The following is a 20,520-nucleotide window of genomic DNA, read 5'->3' on the forward strand; positions in this document are numbered from 1 at the left end:
AACTCAGTAATCAAGATAAATTATAGTTTAATACAATATCTCAAAAAATCAGAATTCATGCAAAAAAAATCCACGATGAACAAAATATCAAAAATTTGAATAAAGACGGAATCAGTGGCAGTGCTGTGCCATCTGGGAGCCCGAGGCTAAAGGAAAAGTAGTCACAACGATTACCTCACTCTGGATGGCCCTGAGTCTTATCATCATATAAGTTAGACTTCCAGTTCCTCTCTTATCTAAGAGATACATGCTGTCTTTCTAGTTTCTTAAATAAAGGCTCCGAATCTCTTAATTGCTGGTCTTTGAGCAAAGCTGAGCTGGAAGCCATCAAAACCTCTGGAGGTAGGATGTGGGAACCCCAAACTACCCAAATGAATTCTGATGCACAGCCAGGTTAGAGAACCACTGCCCTAGGAGTGCCTCAGGTCTCTCTGGGAAAGCCAACACACAGGGCCTACCTGAGCTTGTCACCCTCCTTACCTTCTCTGTGTCGATACCTCTGGACATGGACCAGGTAGACACGATATAATCCATGACTCGCTCACTCAAGCCCTTTGGCACCTGGTAGAGCTTCAGGAAGTCTCGAACACTGTTGAGCATCTCATGGTACCGGTTGGTGTTGGCGTACATCTGCTGGAAAATGGTCGTCACGTTCCCAAAGATGGTGGCATAGAGAAGTGCTGAAGCAGGAAGACAAGAGACAACACATGAGTGGTCCTTGAACCAGGACCCAAGAATGCTCAACTTGTCCAGAGTAGGCCAATGGCCAGAGCTGCCCTCCACCTAGGGCAGACTGTCCTGACCTTTGCAGAAGAACCTCAAAAAGTTTGAGCCATGCCTAAGGCCACCAGTCAAATATGTTATTCTGTATCAGCCCAATTCCTAACTTACTGGCAAGTAATCTTCTTCAAGCTCCTCTTGTGCCAAGTACTATGCTACCTGCCGAGGACAGGAGGTGAATGAAACATTTAGTCTTGGCTTTCACACAGGAAACAATGTAGTGCAAGGACAGACCCCGAATCCATCATCACAAACAATTAAATAACAGCAAGTCTGCCAAGCGCAATTAAGGATGTTCTTTATAGCTTTGTTTCACTCTTATTGTTAAGGTACATGTAAATATAATAATCCACTGTGATATGGCTCCTGGGGAAAATAGCACAGCTTTCACATGGCGAGCATAAAATCAGGTCTCCTCTGAGATACAAGTACATACCATGTGCTCCTACTGCTCCCCCTACATTGGTGTCAGGAAAGAGGACCATTACATCATCACCAAACCCCACCTTCTACCTCTAACTCCCATTTGCCCTTGAAGGCTGAGCTCAAGTGCCACCACTTCCAGGAAGCCTCCCCATGAAGGTGACCATGACTCCCCAGGCATATTTCTACACAGCTGGAAATAGTATATAAACCATTTTGCAACTATATGCTGCTTTCTTTCCTTGTGCCTGTATGGGTTGCTTGAAGGCTGGACCCATCTTTTTCTTGCTATTGTATCCCCGGGAGCTACCACTATGCCAGTACCCGATAAGTATCTGTCAAATTATTTTTTAAAACTTGATAAATACTTATTTGTGAAGTTCACACATGTTTTTGCTCTGCTTTTTTTAAAAAAAAATTGAGTTATTGTTGACATATAATAAACTGGACATTTAAAGTATACAATCTGATAAGTTTTGACATATGTATACACCCATAAAACTATCACCGCAATCAAATTAGTGAACATTTCCATCACTTCCCAAAAAGTTGGGTCATGGACCTTTATAATCCTTCCCATTCCCAAGTGATTGCTGATATTTTCTGTCACCATAAATTAGCTTGCATTCTCAAGAATTTTCTATAAACGTTATCATACAATATATACTCTTTTTAAACATTTTATTTAGATATAATTCATAACCCTAAAATACACTCACTTAAAGTATACAATTCAATGGCTGTTATTTACAGAGTTGTGCAATCACTGTATCTATGTTTAGAATATTTTCATCCCCCTCCCAAAGAAACGCCATACCCATTATCAGTCATTCCTCATTTCCCTCCCAATTCCCTAGCCCTAGACAACCAGTAATCTGCTTTCTGTTTGTATAGATTTGCCTACTCTGGACCTCTCAAATAAATTAAATAATACAAGATATGAACTTATGTGGCTGGTTCCTTTCATTTAACACAGTGTTTACAAGGTTCATCCATGTTGCAACATGTATTGGTACTTCATTCCTTTTTATTGTTGAATAAATAATCTTCAAGGATATTGACAAGCCATATTTCATTTATCCATTCATCAGTTCATGGGCATCCAGGTCATTCACTTTTTGGCTATTATAAATAATGCTGTTATGAATACTCATGTACAAGTTTCTGCATGAACATATTTTCAATTCTCTTGGGCATATAGCTAGGGGTGGAATTTCTGGGTTATCTGGTAACTATGTTTAACATTTTGAGGAACTCTTTTCCCTGCTGCACTGTGTTCCATTTCCAACAGCAGTGTATGAGAGTTCCAAATGTCTTGTTTTGCTTTGTTAGAAAGAGAGAACACAAGAGGGGGGAGAGGGGCAAAAGGAGAAAGAGAATCTTAAGCAGCCTCCAGGGGCCCATCATGGTGCTTGATCCCACGACCCTAGGATCATGACCTGAGCTGAAATCAACAGTTGAATGTTTAAGTGACTGAGCCACCCAGGTGCCCCATGTGTCTTTTTGATTACTGCCATCCTAGTGAGTGAGAATTGCTATCTCATTGTAGTTTTCATGTGCATTTCCCTGATGGCTAATGACCTGAGCATCTTTTCATATGGTTACTGGTCATTCTTATCTGCTCTTTAAAGAAAATGTCCACTTAAATCTTGCCTGTTTCTCAGTTGGGTTGTTTGTCTTTTTTTTATTGAGTTGTAAGTGTTCTTTATATATTTTGGATACAAATCCTTTATCAGATATATGATTTGCAAGTATTTTCTCACACCATGTGGGTTGTCTTTTCATTTTCTTGATGGCATTGTTTGCAGCATAAAAGTATTTAGTTTTGATGTAGTCCATTTTGTCTATATTTTTCTTTTGTACTATTTTTTTACTAGTTTCTTACACTCTGCATAATTATCTTGAGATTCATCCATATTGTTCATTATGAATACCTCATTCCTCTTTGTAAGAAAAAAAACAGTTTATTTTTAAATAATTATAAATTCACAGAAAGCTGTAAAGATACAGTATGGAGAGATCTTGTATACCCCTCACCCAGTTTCCCCACTGGTGACATCTCATGGAACTAGAGCACAATGTCAAAACCAGAAGATTTACACTGCCATGAAGTATGCGTAGAATTCTGTGTCATTTTATCACACGTGCCGGTTCATGTAACTAGAACCACACAGAATACAAAAACTGTGCCATCATTGCAGAGACCTCTCTTGTGCTCCCCCTTTATACTCACTCTATCTGGCAGCCACTAATCTCTTCTCCTTTTTTATAATTCTGCCATTTCAAAGACACTATATAAACAGAATCACTTATGTGGCCTTTTGACATTGGCCTTTTACACTTAGCAAAATGCCCTTGAGATGTATCCATGTTGTTGCATGTATCAATGGTTCCTTCCATTTTATTGATGCATGCCATCCCATCGCATGGAGGGGCCACAATAATTTCTTTCAAATGATCTTACTCAGGCTTAGCCAAAAACTAAGAGAGGGAAGAGTAAGAGAGAAAGGCATGGATATGGATGTTAGGGAAGGAAATTTTCAGTTAATCCGTCCACCAGTGCCAGATACGGTTGCCTAAGAAACTGAGGACCAAGTTCCACCTGAAAAGACACAAATGAGGATGGGAAAGAGTGCTGCCAGCTCTAGAAATGTACCAGGGAGTGATACCAATCTGAACAAAAGAAGCTTGATAAAAGCAAAAGTAGTCAAAGCCTGAATAATGCAGTCACAGCCTTTGTAAGCTCATAAATAACCTCAGACACAACAGGGTCAGGTCTCCCGCTTCCTGCCTCCTGCATCACCAAGTGTGCTCAAAACCGGCCTCCCAGGGCCTGGGCTAGCTGCCTTGTTCCCAGTGAGTCTGACTCTAACTCAATAAGCCTGTATGGCATTCCTGGCTCAGCTCTGTTTTCTGGTCCACAACGAACCAAAGGTCATGCATGAAGACTAAGAGGTGCCTTTCTCGAGATGGCTGCTAGAAAATTAATTTAATTTTGAGCTTAAAAATATAGTTACACCAAATCAATACAGTAAGAATAGCTCTCTTGTCCATGATTTGAGAACAAGGCGCAGGTCTGAGACACCGGCATATGCTGGTCAATTAAGGCAGCAATGCCACATCTATCATTTACAGCCCAGGGCTGCTCTCGTGCCAGTCTGCTTCTGAGACATTCTAGAAGGTTGAAGGTCCTCAGGAGGGCCTTATTCAATTATTATTACTATCAGAAACATTATTACTATTAAAAATGGATAATTCTGCTCTCAATGCCCCTTCTCTAATTTTGTATGAAGTGAGGTTATACATTTTTCATGCACACATTTTATTTATTAATATCTCTCTATAAAGCATTATACCTTACATACTCACAGCCTAACTGGGAAAGATGACGTGTAAGTCCAGATTTCACTTGAATAGATATTTGATTGTGATGTGGGAAGAGAAGGAGATTGGAACATCCCTGCATAACAGAACCCCCCAGCTCTGAGGATTCCCTGGATGACTCTAAATGTGAAACAGCTGGGCCCCTCCATGGTGGGAAAGACCCTTCCCAGTCCCAAAGCAAAATGCTGATTTGGGTAAGAGCAGTTTTCTTTCTTTCTTTGAGCAGGTTTTTTTTTTTTTTAAGTTTATTTATTTTGAGAGCGAGAGCATGTGTGTGTGTGAGCAGGGGAGGGGCACAGAGAGAGGGACAGAGAGAATCCCAAGCCAACTCCATGCTGTCAGCACTGAGCCCAACTCGGGGCTCAATCTCACAAACCATGAGATCATGACTTGAGCTGAAATCAAGAGTCAGACACTTAACCAACTGAGCCACCCAGGCACTCTATCTTTGAGCAGTTTAGAGTTAACACTGTATCATAGCAAGAGCCCTGGGTCCCACCCAAAGAAATAAAAACAGTATTCTCTGGCCCTTAATTACAACTTGCTGGCAAAAATTTTTGTTTCCCTTTTCAAATTTTCACGTTTATTTTTGTATCCATACACATACATATAGGCTAAAGAGTTAAGTGGCCAAAACATCTTTTTAAATCTTTACTCCTCTAGACCTTCTTTCTTTTCACCCACTTTCCTATTCTGCAGACGTACCCATTTTTCCATTGTGTTAGCTGGTTTTTTTGCTGTTGAGGTTCATTGTTGAATGTCATTCTCAAATCACCATGTCCTGATATTTCAGTTTTAGGAATTATCCACTGTCCTCTGAGAATTTAGCTCCTTACCTGTACTCCCCTCCCATCTCACATTCCTTTCCCACACCTCTTCCCATGGCCCCATCCTCCAACATAGTTATATCATCATCTTGGTTCCATAATTATCTGTGCTGATATTATTGTAACTAGATGAATGATATTCACAGCAAAGCCATGTAGTATACTCATGTTACTTTTCCTTTTCTACAGTTTTTTCCTTTTCCCTGTAGCTAATGATATTTTCATCTGCTTAATTTACCTATCTCTAATTTGACTCCAAATTCTACCACAGACAAAGTCTCTTCTTAATATATGAAAATATATTAGTCAGCCTATTAATTTCTTTTCCATAAAGAAATCTCTCCTGGGGGCACCTGGGTGGCTCAGTAGGTTAAGTGTCTGACTCTTGGTTTTGGCTCAGGTCATGATCTCACGGTTCATGAGTTTGAGCCCTACATTGGGCTTTGCACTGTCAGTGCACAGCCTGCCTAGGATTCTCTCTCTCTGACCCTCCCATGCTCTCTCTCTCTCAAAATAAATAAATAAACTTAGGGAAAAAAAGAAGCTAAAAAAAATCTCTTCTGGAGGCTTCTGAACTGTTCCATCACCAGCCGTGGGTGTCTCTGCCCTAAGCATTCTAGAAGTGGTTTCACTTATTTGAGTTAGGTCCCCTGATTCCTGTATCTCAGATCTTCCACCCTCTTGGTTTACTCACTTTTGTTCGTAGAAGGCATCCTTTAATAGTGTTCTGAGAAAGGTATATGGGAGCAAAAATTTTGAGCCCTAATGTTTACTCTTACACTCAATACCTGAGCTGGGTGTAGAATTCTAGATGAGAAATCATTTCTCTCATTTCTCGATGGAAGCATATCTCCCTTGTCTTCTCTTTCTGTTGAGAAGTCAAAAGCATTCAGATCATTTATCCTTCATACTGAACCTATTTTTTCTGACAAGAAACTATTTTTCCACAATGTTCTGAAAATTCATAGTGCTGTGCCTTTTGCTGATTGTTGGCTCAGGTCTCATCCATTGTGCTAGGTTTTTAATCTGGAAACTTATGGCCTTCATTTCAACGAAATTTTCTTGGGTTACTTCACTTCCTTCCTCTCTCTTTCCTTCTTTCTTTCTTTCTTTCTTTCTTTCTTTCTTTCTTTCCTTCCTTCCTTCCTTCCTTCCTTCCTAGACCTGCCTCCAGCTGATCAAACTGAAAGAAAAGAAGAAGAGAGGAGAGGAGAAAAAAGGAGAGAAAAGGAGGGAGAAGAGAGGAGGGGAGGGGAGAGGGGAGGGTAAAGGAGGGGAGGGGAAGGGAAGGGAAGGGCAAAGAAAAAAGTAAACATGGAGGGTGGTGACAGTGGTGGATGGGGTGACAGAAGGATAAGCATAATAAGGACAATTTTTATTTCTAGTCAGTTTTTTTTAATCACTTAAAATAAAATTCTTCACAGTTTCTCAAAAGCCAAGGGAAAATTGAGAGACCGTTCTATTTTATGAACCCAAGACGGAGGGAAACCCTAGTTAGAAGCAACAAATTAAGGGCAATGGAAAAGGAAGTAAAGTAGGTAGTTCAATCTCGAGGATCTTCAGTGGAACAGAAAGAGACACTGCAGGAGTGAGTTTAGAAATAAGAAGTGTGTTTAACAGGTCTCAGGTCCTAAGTTCCTGGTTATTCTTTGTTTATGCTTAACCTGCTCTCTAGCTCCCAGGTCTCCTTAGCACCCCCCACCCCACCCCATCTAGAGCCACTAGCCACACCGCTTCCCCATCTCTCATCTCTGTGTCTTTGGGACGTCTACTCCAGGTTCTTGAAGCAGAGGCAGGACCTCATCTGCCTGCTAACAAAGGGCAGTGACGATGTGAAGACCCCACCTCTGTATCAGCAGGGTGTCCCTGGCATTCTGGGTGGCTGGCTTCTGCAGAGCCATTAGAATGTCACCCACATACTTTTAATAAGCAGTGGGTTAAACAGACTTGTGGGCTTCTCTAGGAAATTGGTCATTACTCACAAAATTACTCCTGTTGGAAAATGCACTTCAACTTCTAATAAACTTGCAGAGCATAATTTAGTCCTAAATTCAAAAAGGCTAAAAAAGAAATTAAAAAAAAAAAAAAAAAACTACTTCTGCAGGTATATCAAACCTTAGAGTTAAAGGACTAATGTCTTTTTTCTTTTTTTAATAATTTAACAATTATTGCTTTCTGTTGATAGTTTATGGGTTTATCCAAACTAACTTTGTTCATACAGGATTCCAAACGATATATTAAAACAGAATTTAAAGAAGACTCTACTCTCATACCCATTCTTGTTTCTATACTCTTGATTCTCCGCAGAAGGTCATTAGGCCTTTGTTAGCTCTTATCACATTGCCACTCCATCTGGCAATGATGGGAACATAGTGGTCACGGAAGATGAATTGATATGGATACGGCTACGACATCTCTGACATCTTTCTTCTCCCCTTTTATGCCGAATACAGTAAAAGACTAAAAGAGCATGGGCTGAATGAATACACAGAGGGAATAAGTATTGATGCAAGAGACAAATCAGGTAAAAACATCATAATTGAAAAGAGAATTCTTAAAAATGAAGGTAGGCTTACAAAGTCATATTGGTAAAAGATTCTCTTGGTCTCATCTTTTTTTTTTTGTCTAGTTTTATTGAGATATAACTGACATATAACCTTTATTAGTTTGAGGTGTATAATAACGATTTGATTTATGTACATATTGAAAAATATGACAGTAAGTTTAGTTATATAGTTAGTAGTTTAGTTACATAATTAATTGGGTTATTTCCCTGATGGTTTCTTCCTCTTCATTTTCTACTCTTTCTTCCCAGATCTCCTGTTAATCAGATGCTGGGCCCCTAGATTAATCTAATTTTCTTATTTTTCTCCCTGGTTTCCTATCACTTTATGGGAGACTTCTTCAATTTTTATCTCCTATTCCTTTTATTTAATTTTCATTTACTATCATACTTTTCATTTCCATCAGTTTCTGGTTCTTTATTTTTTTTTAATTTTTTTTTTTCAACGTTTATTTATTTTTGGGACAGAGAGAGACAGAGCATGAACGGGGGAGGGGCAGAGAGAGAGGGAGACACAGAATCGGAAACAGGCTCCAGGCTCTGAGCCATCAGCCCAGAGCCTGACGCGGGGCTCGAACTCACGGACCGCGAGATCGTGACCTGGCTGAAGTCGGACGCTTAACCGACTGCGCCACCCAGGCGCCCCAGTTTCTGGTTCTTTAAATGTTGCTTTTAAACAGCAATTCTGTTCTGTTTCATTGACATTAATATCTTATTTTCTGAGGATATCAACAATAGATATAGTTTTAAGTTTTCTTATCCCTGTTTGGTCTTTGTTTCCTCATTTATTTATGTTTGCCTGCCTTTCATATTAGAAATATATGGTAATCTTAGATGCCTGCTCATATTTTAGAGGAGGAGTTAAAAAAAAGTGATCAAGAGCCTTTGTGTGTATGAGTGGGGTTCAACTGTGAGAATTCATGATAGGGTGACCTGGCTGGAGTTTGTATTGAAGAATCCATGGTGCCATCAACGTTAGGATTGTCCTTTTGCACTTTTCTGAGTTCCTAGAGAAGTCCTCAATCTCTTGTCTGGAGAATGCTCGCAGCATGTAGCAAACAAGTAGGGAGGTTGAAAGTCTCAGCATTCAGTAGATAAACTTCCCCCTAAGCCCTGCTGTCCTGTGGTACCTCTGCCTTCCTATGTCCCTGGTTGTCTCCCAGCCCAGAGACTCTCTTTCAAGAATACACAAGGCTTCTGTGAGTGGAGGAGGGGTAGTAACCCAGCTTCATAGAAGGATATCTTGGGGTCTAAATGCTTCCTAAACAAACTTTCAATCAGCCCTATTCTTAACCCTCCTTCACTCTCACTTCTAATGGCACTTATTGCCACTAATGTCTGAGCTTTTGGGGCAGCTCTGCTGTAAAACAAATTATTGTTTAGATATCCCCTCTGTCACCTCAGGGTTCATCTCTCTTTGGTCTGCCAAGTCAATAACTGCTTTCTAGCTTTCAAATTTTTGTTATCCTACTCTAGGGCTCTTTATGCTTATGGGTTCCAAGCCCTAAAAAGACCTTTCCTTTGTTGTTTCTTTAGAGGGGTTTCAGGAGTGATCAGATAGATGTAAATGTATGTGCTCAGTTAGCCATGTTTACTGACAATAATACTAATGGTTTGCAAAGGCAATTAGGAATTGCTGGCTTTGGCACAAAGTGACCCCTACAAATTTGAAAAATAGTTTCCAAATCTTCAAAGCCAGCAATTCAAGAGCTCAAAGCAATGTAGTAATCATAAAAAACAACACTACCTAAAGAAGGGTACCATCACTATTTGGCAGAAAAGGAAACGGAAGTCCAAAATCAGAGAAACAGCATGCAGGGAGGTCAGAACTCAGGGTCTCTCTGACTCCAATGCCATACTCTACTAAATCACCTACTTTCAAGTTTCAGTGGGTGTCCTAATAACTGCAGGGCATTTTATACAGTTCTGAACCCTTGACCCTTCTTGATTTAGTAGGTCTTGGGTGGGCCCTAGAGAATGTATATGTCTAACAAGTTCCCAGGTGATACTGTTACTGCTGGGAACTTTGAAAAGCACAGTACTATGATTTTCTATCCTCTTGTGTGATTCAGGTTTCATTTCAGAATATGTTGTCAAACTCTGTGGACATAAATGTTGGTTTTGATTTGTTCTTCATGATCAAGGCTGGTTACATTATTCACCAATTTCTTTATTTAGAGTAGGTTTAGACAGACCAAAAGGAAAGAGTTGCTTACCTATAAAAAGCCCACTTCCAGAAAATGGATTATAACATTCTCTCTTTCTTTTTCCTCCCTCCCTCCTTCCTTCTCTCCACCCCTTTTCCTCTTCAACTCTACTCCTACCCTGGTTATCCCACCACCCCCAGATCTCACAGATGCCAACAGGAAAAACCAAGGAAGCAGAAGCCCTTTCCGATCCCTGCTTTTAAACCAGATAGTGCCTCAAATTCAATATCCATTAAGACTATGCCTTACTGCTTATTTTAATGAGACTTAATTTCTTCATTTTTTTTTTGAAGAAAATGACTGTTATATGAATTTCCGTTAGAATAAAACCACCAGTCTTATGATCCTTAATTCCCCATTAGCCAGCCATCTGATTAGGATGAGCCACTCATTAAATCATATAGCTGCACTGGTGGGTTGGGGGTAAAAATCATTAACACACACAACACTGGCACTGGGAGCTCAAAGCAGTCCACAGATATCCTTTCACTTCTAAGACAGTAATGAGATACAGCAAGTAGAACTGAAAAAAGGCAGAGAAGAGCTCACAAATGGAATCTCTTGGCTTTCTTTGTTAGGAACAGCCCAGCAAATTATGACAGGTGAACCCAGTGACTTCGGCACCAACAAAATTATCTGATAAAGGCAGAAGATGGGGTCTTCTGAGTTATACCCTCTTGGGTTCAAATTCCAGCTCAGCGACTTAGAGCTGTGTGGCCCAAGGCAAACTACTTTACTTCTTTTTCCCTCCATTTCCGTCAGCCTGACAAAAGACATACACCTGCTCACTTCCCTGGGTTATCCGGGGGAACGAGACACTGGGGGAAAGCACCCAGAGTACTGAGTTGGAACAAAGAGATCTTCAATGTTATCGTCTCTTTCAGTTATCGTCCTGGAGTCAAATGTCAGAACGCACACATCAGACAGCATTTTGTTAAGATGGTAACCTGGAACATTAGTCTGAGTGGGCACTATTATCTTTTAATTGCATAGATGGACTCAAAATTTATCATTAGAGGAAAATACTGGAGTCCAGAAAGAGATGATTTAAATCAAGCTCATCATGCAAAAACAGAGGGCTTCAAAGGAATCTCAAAAATCCCTCAATGCCAAGAGCTTTGACACATCATCTGAAATACTATTGATTCTGAATGAAGCTATTCAGAGATCGGGAAGGAATGAAGAACCGTAAGCGTGCAGGAAGGCAGAGGGGGTAGGGAGGAAGGCCTGGGAACCAGACTGAAGTCCTCATTGCATATCATCTGGCCCACATGACAGCAACACATCTAATTTTGTTCATGTAGTATTTTTGGTCTTTGCTGCTGTTATTGCTTTTGCTTATTCTAATGTGATAATGATGAGTGGGTGTGAGGATAATGTTTATATTGGCATGGTAACTGGCAACTAAGTTTAAGAATCTTATTTCCTGTGATTTGAAATCCATAGCTATGAATCTATCTCATTGTCTGGGAAGAAATGAGTAGTAACAATGGGAAGATAAAAAAGAAACTGTTATGCTAGCAGATCAACCTGGTATAGGAGAAACCTGTACTCTGAAGACAAAAAGCCGCAATTGGGAGACCTGGTTCCACTACCAACCTTAGGGTAATCATTCCTCCTCTTTAAATATCTTCATATAGAATGGAGTTAATAATTGCCTTATAGTTTACTTTTTAACAGGTGGGATAATATATAGAAAATGCTTATCACAGTACCTGGTACATATCAAATGCTCAACAGATGATAACAATAATTAATAGTAGGATGATTAAGGACCATCTCCAGAGTCATCATTTCCTGGAAACATTCCTCCATTAACTTAATTATCTGATGCCTTCGTTCAACAAACAAGTATTAACTGAATACTCAGGAGTGTCATGTGCTGTGCTGGGAAGCAACATGGTATAGTGAAAATAACTTGGTCTCTGAAGAGTAAGAACCCTACTGACTCTGCCACTGTCAGGGAGCAAGAATTCCTATCCCCTTCATGGTCCTTCGAGCTGGACCAAGAATCAAATTGACTTGAGACAGATTGACAGGAGCAAAATCAAATTTAAAAGCATGCATACAGAGAATCCACACAGACATGGCAATTTCAAAGACAGTCAGGCAAAATGAGGTATAGATGTCATCTTGAACTATGGAGAAGGGGGCAGGGGTCTGGGACTCCAGAGGAAAGCTCCTTCACAGGGAGATAAGGAGAGCAGATAATTGATAATTTGATGTTTCTCCTGCCATATAGATGGATCACTCAGATAAGATTTATTTCTACTAATACCCCTTATTCTGAGAAAGACCCCCAATTTAGATTCTCCTATGCAGTTAAGAGAAGAGCGAAAGCTTCTCTTGAGCCCACAGGGTGTTGATTGTCTTCTTATGCTCAAAATAATATTCAGCCAAAGTGGCTCATATTGGGGTGGCTTGCCCTTGGCCTTGACACCACCAATTCGAGTCATAAGAGCCTCAGGTCCCTTATTCATGAAAGAGAGCATAATCTCCACCCTTCAGATTTCTGTGAAGATTCAGGGAATTAACACAACAAATGCCAACCACAATGCTGGCATGGGGCGGGGGGATCCAAAATAAATCTTAGTTTTCTTTCTTCACCCACCCAGTGTTAACATCCCTCCATTCATCACCCCTGGACTCTGGTCCCCTCAGCTCTTGGCTTTCAGTGGCTCCATCCTGCTGTGATATGTAGGCTTGTGCCATTCTTTAAACAGAATACTTTCTGGAGTGCAGGAATTGTGGTGGTCACTTCAGGGACATCTTCCTCTGCATTCAGTGGGTGCTCAGAAATTGGTATTGGCTAACTATTGAAGAAACTGTCCCAAAGAGGAGAGTTCCCTCAGGTTCAATAGTGCAAGGTTTATGGTGTCGGTGGGCCTTTTCTACACCCTACAGCCATTTCCTTGACACCAACTGGGTGTCCTACAATTCAACTCCATTCTGAGACTATGGGAGGCAGCATCAGATTCCACAGGCAAAAGGCTCAGCCCCACAAGACTGGCCCCACTTAAGATGTCATTTGCAAGTCCAGATTGCTACATGTACTTCTGACAATGGTTCCCGTGAACCCCTCCTTGGGTTCGACTAATTTGCTAAAGCAGCTGACAGAACTCAGGAAATCTGTTCACTCACTAGATTACTGGTTCAACAGCCAGATGAAGAGATACACAGGGCAAGACCCTGAACAAAGGAGCGTCTGTCCTCTTGGAGTTTGGGGCCTGGCATGGTATTTGGAAGTGTTCTGGTTCACCAACCTGTAAGCTCTCCAAATCCTCTCCTTTTGGGTTCTTATGGAAGCTTCATTACATAGGCAAGATTGATTAAATCATAGGCCATTGGTGAATGAAGTCCATCCCCTCTCCCCTCCCAGGAAGGGGCTGGGGGATGGGTAACACAAGGGAGGGGGTCAAAGTTCCATCCCTCTAATCTCCTGATTAGCTCCCCAGGCAACCAACCCAGATCCTTAAGTGCTTCCAAAAGTCACTTCATTAACATAACAAGGGACACCTTTATTGCTGTCAGCACAGAAATTCCAAGGGTTTTAGGAGCTCTGTGCCAGAAACAGGGAGGAACACCAAATATGTACTTACTATTATAAATCACACAATATAATATACTATTGTAATATCACACAAAGGCTTCACAAAGTGTGGTCTCAAACCACAAGGATCACATGCTTGGGCGGCTGGTAGAAATGCAAATTCTCATGCCCCCTCCAGATCTACTGGATCAAAATCTTTGGGGGTGACAGCCAGGAATTTGTATTTTTTCAAACTCTCCGGTGATTCTGAGGCATCTTAAAGTTTGAGAAATGCTGCTTTATACCACAGGGATCCTCAATGCTCCACTCCAAGAGGGAGGCTGGTTGGAGGGGGGAAAAAATACTGGGCCATACTGAGGAAGCAGGATGAGGCCATGGAGGCAGCTGACCTTACCCCACGAGAAAGTGCAATGGCAGTGAAGCCAGGAGAGAATGAGGGAATAATCCCACAGCTTAGTGGTAACATGACACGTGGGACATTGATGCAAAGGACTACTCGGCTCTGAATGTCCTACCAACTCCACGTCCTCATTCCTTCTCAAGCCAGACAGCTATTCCCCTGAGCACAGAAAGATTCCCTGAAACCAGGGAATATAAAACCCTCATACATTCCCTACTTTATAACAAGAAAAGCCTGAAAACTCTCACTTAATATCTTGCTAAGAATAGCACAAACTCCTCTACCACGCTGAAACTCTGCTGTGTTGGTGAATGTCACTTAACAAGCAAAATTCTTACAGGAGAGAGAGAAGGTTATTTTCAGCTACTTCTCATCTGTCGAATGAAACAACGGCTCCCACTCCACGGTAACCCATTAACCAAGCAGTCTGTACCACCTCATTGCAACCAGTGTTTTAATAGCGCCACAGATAAAAGCACAGCAATTTCCACAGCAATTACTTCTGCAAACGAATCAAGAAGGTCAGACACAGGTTGGAAAGGTCTCCAAATAATTTGCTACTTGTACTTATTTTGTGCTTGCTGAGTTCTTGATTGCAAAGAGACAACCGCTTAGTTAGTTACTCCTGGCTAACAAGACAGGCTGGCTTGCAGGTTTGCAAACCCACTGTTTTGCTTTACTTGATAACGAGAGCCCTAAGTTTCTATTTCTCCAATATGAGTTATCAAAGAGAATCTAATTAACAAAGCCATTTAATATAACACATAGTTTTTAAAGCCATTTAGACAAGTGTGTGTTAACCTTAACTGGGCTCATTTTCCAATAGTACTTATGTCTACACCTAAAGTTATAAGCTCACAGAAAGCTCAGACTTTCTCTTCTACATCTCAAAACAACTACCTAAAGGAAAATTTTTCAAAAGGCCCTACGATCACCATGGTGAATCAAAATGGAACAGCGACTGCACAAAATGTCTTTTAAAGAACTGCCTCTTCCAATAGTAGTAATAGAAAGAAATTAAAATCCCTTTCTCCATTGTTGACAAGTCTGGTCTTGGTACTTCTAGCATCTGGTGATTTTCCTCACTGGAAACCAGCCGTGATCTTAGTTGTTCAAAGTCAGAACTGGAATTATTTGGTTGCTAAGTGACACTGTAGGGTCACAGCACCTCTCTCCACATTGCCTCCAAAGTAATAATTACCCCAAATGGTCATCCCTTAACCAGCTTTCTACCACACAGAATGCCAAGGAGCAGAGAGAGTCGTAAACTCTCATATCGGACAGGGCTATCCTTTCCTGAGTCAGTGGTCCTAATCTTGACTCTGCAGTCTCATAGCCGTAACACACGTGATTCCACCCCTTTGTGCACAGGAGGCTCAAATATTTACTTAATAAAGAAATACTAAGAGTCATAATAACAACCGGTACGTGCACAGCTTTTATGATGTGTAAATCACTGTTCTAATCATTTTGCACACATAATTTATCTTAATGGCAGATACTATTATTATCTGCATTTTACAGATGAATCTGAGTCAAGAATGTTTAAGTGATTTGCCCAAAGTCACACAGCTGGTAAGTGGCAGATGAAGGATTCACACGCAGGCAGGCTGGCTTGGGAACCCGCCCTGCCACGGCACCAGACACCTCTCTTAAACAAACGTTGACTGTGTGGACATACGGCTCCAGTGCCCCAACTATACTGACTCATTTAAATCCCTTCACAGCCCTATGAGGAAGGGCTATGGTTAGCCGTATTTGCAGACAGGCCACAGAGAGGTTGAGTAACTTGGCCAAGGTCACACAGCTAGTAAGTATGGAGCTGGATTCAAACTCAGACAATCTGGATTACAAAGTCCATGCCCCGAACATGTATACCAGGTTTCTCAGCTTCGACATCATTGGTATTTGGGGCCAGCTAATTCTTTGCTGTGGAAAATTGTCCTTTTTTTACATTAAGATTTTATTTGCAAACCTTCTTTGTTGTACAGAAAGTAAAAATGCTGTTACAGTCTTCATGTAACTGTCAGTGGCCAGCCACAATGACCCATGCTACAGCAAGAGTCTTACACAAAGACCCAACAGTGCTCACAGTTTTGTTGGAGCGAAGTCTCCAAGCTTGATGGTGGATTTTGAAGAGGGACCAAAAGGAGGAAGGCAGAACGTGACAGGGACTATCCTTTGGCTCTCTGGGTGGGTGGGTGTCCTGTGGCTGGTATCACAGCCACCTTTTATTATTATCATTTAAACAGCTACCAGTGAGCAGTCCAACCAATACCGAACAGTTTTTTCCCTGCAGGTCGTTTGGGTCTTCATCATCTTCTCCTTCATCATCAGTTTCTCTTCTCCTCTCTTACCTTTCCTGCTTTCTTACCGTTCTTCCTCCTCATCCTCATCACCTTGTCCATCACGTCCAAAGTCTTCTTCCTCCCCACTCACTTCATCTTTATCGTCACCCCTTTTCCACCCTCCTCTTCCTCGTCACCCTCTTGGCCATCACACTCCTCCTCCTCACCATCCTTGTCCTCATCTTCCCCTTTGCCCTGATCCCCTTCCTGCACAGCATCCACCTGGGCTTCTGAGCCAGGGGCTTCTTCATCCTCTTGGCCATAGCCATGCAGGTAGGTCAGCTGGGGGAGATAGTCTCTCCCTAGTCATTCAGACTAGTAACCCCAGTTAAACAGATGCGCACTTTTCAGGCAGTTCCGCTTTTTCAGAGGTTCCACAGTGCTGATATTTTGCCGTGTATTGCCACTGTGGTCCAGATGTGTGGGATTTGAAAGATTTTCTGCTAACTTGTCCAGACTTCCAAAGACGCTATTGTCACTAAGCTCAAGCTTTTTCCATTTAAGTATCTGTTGGAGATCTGAAACTGAAATCAAGCCTGCGTTTATGACACTGAGCAAGTCTAAGTTCACAAATTCAGTTGTTCAGCCTGTTTTCCCACCATTTGATCTGCCATTGTCGGGGACAAGTTTTCCAACAGCTGCGGGAGTCTGATTCCTCATCTCCATTGGAGCCTCCTCTTCGCGTCCATGGTTCCCCGCTCCCCACTCTTCACACTTTGTTTTCCGCGGCGGGGTGACAGGCGTCCAGGCCTGCGTGGGGAGGGCCGTCGGACGGTCAGGGGCGGCGAGCAGGCCAGCGGAGCCCGGGGAACCCAGCGACTCCAGCGAGCAGAGAAACCGCGGAGGGAATGGGGCGGGAGAGCAGCGCTGGTCTCACTACCGCCGCCCCCGGCCACGGGCCGCACTGCTCTTGGAGGCGGGTGGTGGCGGGCTTGCCTTGGCCTCGTGCTGCTGCTGCCTTTCTTTGAATAAAAAAAACCTACCAAATGAGGGAGTCAGACAAGAAGCAAGACTGCATGGATGCGGAAGGCCCTCTGATCTCCAAGAAATGACTATGATTATGAATTATGATTATGGAATTAGATAGAAAAATTGAAATGGATGATAATACACCAGGTCTATTCGTGATGATAAAAACTTGGCCTTTCTCATGTTCTTAGAGACAGAAAGACAATTTTTCCAGCCTAATGGTGACATCCATAATTGACTTTGAGGACTTCTTAGAAGCCCAGATATCTGTCTCCCGCAAAGATTTTGATCAGGTAGAAATCATTTTCCTGCCATAACCCACACCACGAATCCCTGCTGCTTCCCTCCCAGTAAATCTGACACATCATAGCAGTCAGAGCTTTGGACTCACACTGACTACAGGATTAAATGCCAGCTCTGCTACTTACTTGCTGAGTGACTTTGAGCTAAGCGCTTGATCTCTCTGAGCTCCACTTTCCCCATCTGTACAAAAAGGGGATAAGACCACCCTTGGTGAGGATTAAAGGTGATGATGTATATGAAGTGCTCCATGCGGTACCTGCTCAACACATGTCAGTTATCGCTTTATTTTTATTATTCAAGATCCAACTCAAAACAGACATAACTCTTCCAGAAGCCTCCCATAACCATCACATCTAACCGCCCCCCCTTCTGTTCCCCAATGTAAGTCATGTGTGAAATCAACGATCCTCATGTGGGCCCTGCCTACCTCCAACCATCGTGACCATGATTCTCTTTTTTTAATGTTTAGTTTTGAGAGAGAGAGAGAGAAAGAGAGCACAAGCAGGGGAGGGGCAGAGAGAGAGAGGGAGACACAGAATGTGAAGCAGGCTCCAGGCTCTAAGCTGTCAGCACGGAGCCCAACACCAGGGTCAAACCCACAAACCACGAGATCATGACCCGAGCTGAAGTCGTCCGTTTGATGGACTGAACCACCCAGGCACCCCATGACCATGATTCTCAATCAGGAGGCATATTAGAATCATCAAAAGAGCTTTTTTAAAAATTACATTTTCCTAGGTTTAGTTATGCTCAGGGGTGAAGTGGGGTGAGAAGAGGTTTAGCAGGTACGTTTTTTAAAACTTCCCATGATTCTTATAGGCACCATTATCTCACTTCCATCTGTGAGCCTCAAGATTAGTCTGCAAGTAACCACTGGATGCCTTGTTTTGAAAAAGTCTGGCTATGTTCAACTATTGTAAAAATGTTAAGGAAAAGAGTATGATGCCTTTATGAAACAGAATATAAAAGAACACGCTCAGCCAAGAAAGTACTTCATGCTAACTGCGTACTGATGATTAAAAAAATAAAAGAGGCGGTATAGTTAATTGAAGAAATTAGTAACTAAGTTGATAAATGAACTTTTTTCTAGTTGAGAAGAAATAATCATAGGCTAGATTCAGATTTTACAGAGAGTAGGAAAAAGGTGGCTTTTATGATTTTTTTTCTTTTCTCACTTGAAAGAGGAAAGATTAAGAAATAGTATGTAGAGAAAAAGGTAATTTTAGGCCTTGAAATTAGCAAGGTCATTATTTTTCATGAAGAGAGATGGCTAAGTGGGGGGGGGTGCGGTGCTGGCCAAATGTCAGGAGGAAGAAACAGAGCCTCACTGGAGCTTTGAACAGCCAAGCCTTGAGTGTCTGCCATGATGCCTTGGACAAGCCAAGGGCCCTGGGCGTCTTGCCCTGAATCACTGGGGCTGCAAAACAGTCAAAATTAACCTGAGGGGAGAGAGAAAAATAAAAATGAAGCTAAGCAGTGGTGGATATGTTGATTTAGGGAGGAATAAACAACATCCAACCTCTATTTAGCTGTTTGATAAGGTATATACCTACCTTGATAAATTTGTCCAAAAAATAGTAATCAGAAATCACTGGATTCTAGTCTTCTGTTGATAGTGTTGTTATTAAGAGAAAGGGCCGGAGTGGTAAACTCCTCTGGATTTCTGATTCAGCTTCACCATACCATTACCACTGAACAGTGGACTTGGTGCTAGCTATCAGGGACTGGAAGACCAGTGCTTAGCAAAACATAATTGGCCTTGTGATAAGAGAAGAAACCATCCCCAGAGAATTCTGCTGGAGAGGCAAAGCTGAGGATAAAAGGAAGCATGTGGGAAGGTGTTCCAGACCATGGAAACAACATCTCCAAAGGTACAGAAGGCAAGGACAAGGACAATGTGGGCTAGAGGTCAGTTGAGGTTATTTAGCTGTGATAGAAGTACCTGGAAACAAAGTCTGCATTTAACTGACTCCATTTGGGGAACTGAGGGAAGAAAACCCTCCTGCATGAGAAACTGCCAGAACTTGGTCTTGAATTAGTCTGATAAGTGAGGAAGGGGGCAGGGAAATGGAAAAGTCCAGGCGAAGGGAATAGTATGGCCAAGGCTGGAGTGTTGAGAGAACAAATCTCATCTAACAAACCATGAGTCTCTCAGCATAGCTGGTTCCTAGAACTCAAGGACGGTGGTGGGGCAACCCTGAGAGAGGAAGTTGGGTTGTAACAAGACCCCCACATCATGCAAGGCGTCCCTCGGTTTTATCCTGCAGTGAAGCTCCTTATTTATGCCTGGTCGCTCCACCTTTGGGCGCAACACAGGTGTGGCAACCTCAACCAGCATCCCAAGATGCAGATGCTGCTCTGCTAACAGGTTCCAGGGGAAAGGTCAGAGCGGCCCGCCAACTGGGTGCTCATTCTGAGAGGTGGCTTAAGGCCAAGGGAGACACTAACCACCTCGGTATTTCTTTTTTTTTTTTCTTTTTTTTCCCCCAATATATGAAATTTATTGTCAAATTGGTTTCCATACAACACCCAGTGCTCATCCCAAAAGGTGCCTTCCTCAATACCCATCACCCACCCTCCCCTCCCCCCCCCCCATCAACCCTCAGTTTGTTCTCAGTTTTTAAGAGTCTCTTATGCTTTGGCTCTCTCCCACTCTAACCTCTTTTTTTTTTCCTTCCCCTCCCCCATGGGTTTCTGTTAAGTTTCTCAGGATCCACATAAGAGTGAAAACATATGCTATCTGTCTTTCTCTGTATGGCTTATTTC

General features: G+C 42.1%; 1 protein-coding gene, 1 long non-coding RNA gene and 1 pseudogene across 7 annotated transcripts in view; 1 reads left to right on the forward strand and 2 right to left on the reverse strand.

Annotated features, from left to right (window-relative positions):
* KCNH1 (potassium voltage-gated channel subfamily H member 1) overlaps positions 1–20,520 on the reverse strand; it is a 381,062-nt gene that overhangs the window by 116,682 nt on the left and 243,860 nt on the right. For all 4 annotated transcript variants that reach the window (XM_045452431.1, XM_045452432.1, XM_045452433.1 and 1 more), the window contains one exon: positions 481–680. In XM_045452431.1, the coding sequence (XP_045308387.1) occupies positions 481–680 (200 nt within the window). The remainder of the gene's footprint in view (positions 1–480; positions 681–20,520) is intronic.
* LOC123584841 lies at positions 4,616–11,890 on the forward strand. 3 transcript variants are annotated; one of them, XR_006705703.1, is made up of 4 exons: positions 4,616–4,781; positions 7,868–7,938; positions 11,178–11,372; positions 11,631–11,890. It is a non-coding gene; the product is annotated as an uncharacterized LOC123584841 (long non-coding RNA). The 3 variants fall into 3 exon arrangements; XR_006705702.1 differs by lacking the exons at positions 11,178–11,372; positions 11,631–11,890 and adding an exon at positions 10,325–10,535 and having other exon boundaries at positions 4,630–4,781; XR_006705701.1 differs by lacking the exon at positions 11,178–11,372 and having other exon boundaries at positions 4,631–4,781; positions 11,631–11,838.
* Positions 16,353–17,171, reverse strand: LOC123585727 (annotated as a pseudogene).

The sequence above is a fragment of the Leopardus geoffroyi genome, chromosome C3 (assembly GCF_018350155.1).
Source record: "Leopardus geoffroyi isolate Oge1 chromosome C3, O.geoffroyi_Oge1_pat1.0, whole genome shotgun sequence".
NCBI classification, from domain to species: domain Eukaryota; kingdom Metazoa; phylum Chordata; class Mammalia; order Carnivora; family Felidae; genus Leopardus; species Leopardus geoffroyi.